The sequence below is a fragment of the Oncorhynchus nerka genome, linkage group LG2 (assembly GCF_034236695.1).
Source record: "Oncorhynchus nerka isolate Pitt River linkage group LG2, Oner_Uvic_2.0, whole genome shotgun sequence".
Taxonomy (NCBI): domain Eukaryota; kingdom Metazoa; phylum Chordata; class Actinopteri; order Salmoniformes; family Salmonidae; genus Oncorhynchus; species Oncorhynchus nerka.
Genome location: NC_088397.1, coordinates 13004777 through 13012434, shown reverse-complemented (window position 1 = coordinate 13012434; position 7658 = coordinate 13004777). Strand labels below are relative to the sequence as shown.

Sequence of the window (7658 nt, the reverse complement as noted above, 5' to 3'; positions counted from 1 at the left end):
AACAGAACCGTGTGGCGACAAACACTCACACGGAAACAAACACCCACAAACCAACAGTGAAACCCAGACTACCTAAGTATGATTCTCAATCAGAGACAACTAACGACACCTGCCTCTGATTGAGAACCATACTAGGCTGAACACAAGAACCAACATAGAAAAACAGACAGACTGCCCACCCGAACTCACGCCCTGACCATACTAAATGAAGACAAAACAAAGGAAATAAAGGTCAGAACATGACGGAAGGAGGGAGAGAGTGTAATGTTTACTGTTAATTTTTTGTTTATTTCACTTTTGTTTATTATCTATTTCATTTGCTTTGGCAATGTAAACCTAAGTTTCCCATACCAATAAAGCCCTTAAATTGAATTGGGGCAGAGAGAGAGAGATATGTGTGTGTAGCTTGGTGTATGTGGGGTTTATAGAGTATTCATTTCCAGTAGCAGCATTCTCAAGCCAGAGCCTATTAGGTCACGCGAGTCTCATGGCTCGCTTTCCATCAGAATTAATCATTGGGGGTTCATTTGAAGCTTCGACAAGTTGCTGTTAATTTAGTGCAGGGGGGACATGCTAGAGTGAAAAGCGGAGGTCCCAACCAATCCCCCTGGGCCTCATTTATCAGCCAACCGCGACGGCCCGGCTTGATTACAATTTGCAAAAAAATTCATTAGAGTTAGCGGGGCAATTGTCAGATCTCTCCCTCTCACCTCGATACTCATATCGCTTTCTCTGTCAAACATCCTCAAGTAGGCTACACAAATTGCTCAGTGTGTGTTCTTTCAATACAATCTAATCTAGCAAATCTTTATTTGAGTAATTGTGTAATGGACATATTTTGTTGTAAGTATCCAGTAATCAAATGCCTGAGTGGATCTCTGTCGGGGTGTGCACGAGTTTGTGTGGAATAGAAGACACACACACACACACACACACACACACACACTCCTTTAGAGCGGGTCCTGAGAGCTCATCTTGTAGCCAGGCCTGTCAGTGATGCTCAGCCAGAGCGCGAGCTGCCGCAATAAATCTGAGTTTCACAGTAATTCACTCTTTCTGCTACTATGACGAGTTGGGATTTCAGTTTAATAATCAAAAAATGTGCTTGGGGAATTTCCAATGATGAATCAGTAGGGAAAATACATGTTTACGGGGGTTGAATAGTGGCGACTGTAAACGTTATGATTTGGATAGGCGGTAGGCCTCATAATACAAGATTAATTCCATGTCAATTAAATTGCCTGTTTTTATGTCAGGATCCATAGCCGATTTCCTCTGGTTTATTTTGAAGATATAACAGCGTTATTTGTGCGTTATCATGGCGTGCGAATTACAAACGATGACTGACATCAAAATGTTGTTCAGGTGCGTGACGTGCGGCGCTTGCCTGGGTTAAATGATGCGCGTGACGATAATAGCGTTGTTGTTGCCGGGGGGGAATAGCGCGCTGTCTAAATGCTGCCAGAGAGACGGAGAGGGGCTACACGACAGAACGATCTTAAACTACTGCAACAACATCTTGGAGGATGCTTTAGCTGTGAAAGAATGATGGTTGTCTTATTTGAGGACACTTGTGGGCTTAATCAATACTCATTGGAATAGAGGGTTTTACTTGTATCATGTATATACAGTAGGTCTAGTAGACAATATTATTTCACTCCAAATGTGTTTGTTAAAAACTATTTTTTTGACAAATTGCTTTTTAGAACATTTTTAGAAAAAAAAGTTGTTTATTTAAATAATATATTTGTACTAAAATGTGTAGCCTGGCCTATTCCAAGAAAGGCCAATTATAATAACCAATATTGTTTTAAATTCGTTTATATAACACCGATAAATACATTATCAGAATGGATTATTTAATCATTTAGCCTAGTCACATTTGAAACGGTTTAATATGTTTAGGGTAGGCTATAGACCTACTGTGGTAGCGCTGACAGATGGAGCTTAACGCAGGCTATTCATGTGCGGAACATGACAGAGACCAACAAGATGTCCTTAGAGATCACAAGGGGAAAGTCCTGCAAGTAGGCCTGCGTTGTATTTTAGTCGCCAATCTTATCAAAATAAATTTATGAAATTGTCCACCTCAATAGATGTAAATATTAAATGGCAAAGCAATTGGCGCGCTGGGAGGCTTACACGTCACCTCTTTGTCCCGGTAAATGAGGCGCTCTGGGCCCGGGGCAAGGTGAGGCCGAAAATCAAGACTGACACCGGGCCGCGACCTTCTTAAACAGCCGTGCTCGTGACGTTTCACTCGGATGGGAATTGGTGTTCCTCACAGCCTTGGAGGAACCTTGGAGTTTCATTCACCCTGGCCGATAGGACCCACCCCCTGTCATAACACGAGATTGCGTCGCCGAGCGAGATCTTCTTACATATTTATTGTTGGCATGCATCAGGTTGATTTGCTCCAACATACGCGACGAGGTTGGCCTTAATTCCAGAGGGTGGCTGGAGCAGAGGGGCAGAGCTGTAAAACTGTCACCTCCCTGGCTGACTGCATGGCTCTACTGTCGGAGAGATAAACAGTTGGTCCTGCCTCTGCATTACCTGTAAACCTCACAGTTGGTCCTGCCTCAGCAATATCTGCACAACTCACAGTTGGTGCAGGAAAAATTATATAATTCTGAAAGTCATTCATTATAATAGTATAATGACATGGTTATTACAAGTAATAGTCTTAATAATAATAGTATAAATTGTGTTGTAAATTAAATCTAAACGAAATCGTGTCGTTAATCACCCTTAATTCAAAGATAAAATACATACGCAATTATCTTCCATAATGGATTGTGAAAATAATATTTGTCACTTGCAGACAACAAATTGAATAATCCCAAATGAACATTTGATATATTGGTGAAAATAATAATCAACCAAGGAATTCAAATGTCATGATCAACTCGAAGCCCAGCACTCAAGAAAGCACCTGTAAACCCGCGCATGCGTCATTTCGCTAAAGATTTGAAATTCAAATAGAATTGCACAAAAATGGAATGACAATAAACAAACTGACAAATTGTTGACAATTGCTAATGGTTCATCTTTAATGCACACTTTATTATTTACTCAATAAGTCATGGAATGTTAGTTACTTTTTGCACAATATTAAATAAATTAGCAGCGTGCTCCTTGACTGTTGAAAAAGTCACAATGAAGAAAAATCATTCAAGCAACCATGGAATGAAACAATGGAAACAAACTCAAACTGAGAACAGAAGTAGGATGGTTTTACAGGGCCACTCTTTGCTTTTTGGAGGAGATGATTGATGGTTGAGGTGTCTGAGCATATTTGTAGGCTATGTGTACAATATGTGTACTGGTTTGGGGGGGTGTTTAAATTAGAAATGATAAAAGTGCTCCTTTTGGGACAAAGCTGTTCATTCTGATCTGATTTGCACCTGCTGCAAAAACAACAATAATACAAGCAAGGTCCTTCAGAATCGGCAGCACAAACCTCAAAGAAAATCTAACAGACGTAAAAGTAGGTTATATTTTTAATCAATATCTCGGAAATGTACAATTGGATGTATTGTTGTCTTGTTGTAATGTCCTCAATGTGGTCCCATGGCGGTTATAGTTATGGTCCATCTCGGTATTTACACTCGTAACCAAGGTGATACATATGTCACCATTTAGAGTTTTTTTGTCTTGGTATTTAATCAGTTTACCATCAGTGCATTGATTCAGCAGTAATACAGAGGAAAAACAATGTACCATCAATTCATTTGCTCTCCTCTGTCTTCTTACAAAGACTCACCAAAGGATAAACTTGGTTTGTGATTATCAGTAGTCCAATTCCAAAATAACGTGTGTGCTGTTTTTCTGTTTTTAAACAGTGTTATTAACTTCATCTGTATTTCGTCCATCGGTTTAACATAAAGAAATGTTATGGTCTGGCTTGCTCTAACTGTTGGTGCTGACTCCTTATTGCAAACCGGCTGACGTGCACAGGGATAGGCACTACGATTTTAGGGTTCCTAGAGGGCTCGCCGGTTTTGGAATTGACGTTACCAGCCTTTACGCGCTTCCACTTGGCCCTCCGGTTCTGGAACCAGATCTTGACTTGAACTTCGCTGAGTTTCAAGGCATGCGCAATCTGAGAGCGTTCCGTTAAAGACAGGTACTTCTTACAATGGAACTCCTTCTCCAGTTCCAAGAGCTGCTCGCTCGTGAACGCCGTTCTCCGCCGCCGGTTCTTACCGGTAGACGTGGTGCTGCCTGTGCCGTTGGACCCGTGGACGCCCTCATCCACGTTACCCTCCCCATCATCTTTCTGACACATCGAGTTACCCGTCATGTTGTCGTCGGAGCTGTAGTCTAAATCGCTGTCCATTGAGAAGTTCTCATCTCTTCTATTACATTCATCCTCTTTCGGGTCTTCTTTGCCGTGGGTTCTGGCTGTGTGGGTAAGGAAATAGAACAGGTTAGTTTAGGTTATATTGACCTCAAAATAGAAAAGTAAATGACAATGTGTAACCTATAATGGACTGATATGCGACAGTTTATGAGTTTATATAATGGATAACCACAATTATACTTTTAAATAAATATTTTGCTTTAAAAAAACAAGCAACTTTTCTTCTACATTTGATTAACACTAACGTTGTGTGTATTGTATCAACATTTCGTTTCATGAGTAAAAACCCACGAGTAGACTTTACATATTGTGTTAGAGGAAAACAATAGCCTATTATATTATGGAGCAAATTAGGAACAAATTATATTATGTCTCTGGACGTATTTAAGTGAAGTGAAAGTTATTTTAGTAAATTTTAGTAAAGTAGTATTTTAGTTATTTTAAGTAAATATTTATCGAATTAGGCCCATCGGCTGTATCATGACACATATCATGTATGAAATAGGCCTCGCGCTTACTATAATTCCATTCATTTTAGAGACAAAATCAATTGATTTATATTATACAATATCTTAAACGCACTTCCGGAGTTAAAGTGTTTCTTACATGTATTTCATAATACATACAGACCCTCATATAAATGACTCGGTCGACTTTGAATTCTGATCACAGCTTTATAGACACTCAAATACTGCAGGCGCTTTCCCATCCTTCAATTAAAATAGGCTAATTTAGTCATTTAGTTTGCCCCCAGGCACTATTCATTGAAAAGCCTGAAATAAACGTATTTGATATGCGGATATCATGTCAAGCTTCTCACGACAAAATATGTAAGCGTCCATGTAAAGAATTTGTTTAAAAAGAAAAGAAGACATTTTTCACTCAGGGGCAACTGCCACTTTCTATCACTATACTTTAATCGTTGTCATTTGATGTGAAATGCACAGGATATAGCCTACGCCAACACTGAGGGAGTAGAACTTATAAGTTATCCTCAAATGGCACTTGGGTCCTTTTTTTGTACATTGATGACGTAGGTCTATTGATAATATTGGTCCGTTAGCTAATAGGCCTAATAGCATAATTAATTAGATACAGTTTAGAGTTCGAATTACTTCTTATAAGGAACCTCGCAAATGTGCACTATTATTTATTTATGTATTTATTTCTCCTTATAATAGGCCTAATAAATACGAGTGTTCGCTTTGAACTTCTCTTTTACAACTTACAAATAATATCTAATTTATCCAAGAACATTAGGTTACATTTTAGTCATTTAGCAGACGCTCTTGTTCAGAGTGACTTACAGTTAGTGCGTCCAAGCTCAAGACAGCCACAAATCCCAAACACAGTCAAACGTTTCCTCAATATAACCTCAAGTAAACAACCCTGTCCAGCAGAGTCCAGACAAAACACAGTTTACTGTACCTGTGGATGACTGCAATGGCTCTGAGTCGTGGTAGGAGGGGAGCGTCGCGGACTCCTTTCCTAGAAATGTCTTTCCGTCATCCCCATCCAAACGAATGTCCTGAGATTTATTGAAGGCGGCGTGGAGAGACTGCGAGCCGAACTTCCTCGCCGCCTCCTGGTGCTGCTGTGAAGCCGAGAACCCTCCAGGCAGGCTGGCCATCAGGGTGGAGGTGAGCGCCATGCCCTGAGCCAGGCTAGAGCAGAAAGAGTTCTGGAGGCTGGGGATCTGGTGGTGCGGATGGGTAGCCGAGAGCCCCTGCTGCAGGGCGGACTGGGGCAGGGCAGGGGGCGGCGGAGGGTGCGGTGGGAGCACCACTGACCGGTACGGCATGAACATGGGGTAACCGGTGTAGACGAAGTGTCCCGGGCTGGGCTGAGGGGGACCGCCGATCAGAGAGTCGATACTGAAGGCAGTGGTGCTTCCCAGTGGGCGCTGCATCATCATAAACGAAGGGCTGAACGCTGCACTCATATGATCTGATGGAAGGAATGTCAATCAAGGAAATGTTACTGGAGAAATGGAAGGGAGCGATGACACCTGCAGTCTTCCTTGGGTTCGGAAAGTCACCAACTTCACAACGTTGTTATTCGACAGACAACCGACCTTAGAAATGTCGACGTTTTGGTAATCCCGTGATTATTTGTTCGTTTCTCGCGATTAAATAAAACCATTCCATCAACATTGCAGATGGTCGACACACGATACTGGAGAGTGGAGATGTGTCCAGATCAACAGAATTAGCAGCCAACTTGGAGCCGTGGTGGTTTCCGAATATAGCAGAACTCATGTGGCCCCTTTTGGTTTACCTTGCGCTCCGATAGCGGTAGCCAAAGCCCATTCCAAGTGCCAATCAATATCCTCGAGTTGTTGCTGACGTTCTGACCATTTGACAACAACAATCTTATATTCGATGATACTCGGTTTCCGCACGTCTGTCTAACTCACTCTAGAGAGTAGAGTGATGCTACTCCGTTCTACAACATCCAGATGTTAAGCAAGGAGTTTAAATTACGCTCCCTCTGTTTGATCGGCTCTTCCACTCGCAAGGACCACCCTCTCATCGCACTCTCGCATTTCATTGGTCGCTGTTAAACTGTTGGGCTAGTCTAGCTGTCATTCGTCACATAGACCTGTGAGGGCTGGCTTCGGTCTGGGTCTAGGAAATAAATGCCAATTATGTGGATTTGTAAAGCGTAGGCTATACACATCCTAAGGGACCATAATGCAAATGGGATTTAGCTAGGCTACACATGCAATATGCACGCACACGTATTGACTACAACTGCCTTCCTTACATTAAATGTATAAAACATAAAAATAACTATTTGTACTGAATAGGGTTGCAAAATTATGTGAACTGTCAATAAATTCCCTGGTTTTCCGAAGTCCGGGTTGGAGGAAATAAGTAGGAAATTCGGAATCTTCCAACCAGGATTTTTGGAAAACCAGGGAAGCTATTGAAAGTAAACGGAATTTTGCAACCCTAGTACTGAATGTGTGTGTGTGTATGCATGTGTTGTTGCTTTGTGTGTGTTGATAAAAAAAATCCTGTTCCACCTTTTCAGAATGACGAAAAGACTGTTCCCTGATATTATGTCCTCTTGTACCTAAAGGAAGCTTAGATCAAACAGTGGAAGGTCCACATTCACTACTGACCAGGCTACCAATGGGCCTTCAGATGAAGTGAGAGCTGGAGAGATGGAGAGATGGTGTGGAGATGGAGAGAGGGAGGGGAGATGAAGATATGGAGGTTAGATATAAAGATGGACGGTAGATATAGATATGGAGGGTAGATATAGATATGGAGGGTAGATATAGAGA

At 41.5% G+C, this 7658-nt stretch overlaps 1 protein-coding gene across 1 annotated transcript; it reads right to left on the bottom strand.

The window, feature by feature from the left end:
* Nucleotides 1–3050: 3050 nt before the first annotated feature.
* gbx2 (gastrulation brain homeobox 2) lies at nt 3051–6806 on the bottom strand. Its single transcript, XM_029643790.2, has 2 exons — nt 5795–6806; nt 3051–4407 (listed from the first exon to the last, which is right to left on the bottom strand). Exons 1-2 carry the CDS (start codon nt 6306–6308, stop codon nt 3896–3898), a joined length of 1026 nt encoding a protein of 341 aa, XP_029499650.2. The 5' UTR covers nt 6309–6806; the 3' UTR covers nt 3051–3895.
* Between the last annotated feature and the right edge of the window lie 852 nt (nt 6807–7658).

Bases quoted from the DNA above. Each gene is read 5' to 3' on its own strand.
- gbx2 (XM_029643790.2), bottom strand. From the start codon at position 6,308: ATGAGTGCAGCGTTCAGCCCTTCGTTTATGATGATGCAGCGCCCACTG. The intron at 4,408-5,794 runs GTACAGTAAACT...TTACCCACACAG, and splicing joins GCCATTGCAGTCATCCACAG to CCAGAACCCACGGCAAAGAA.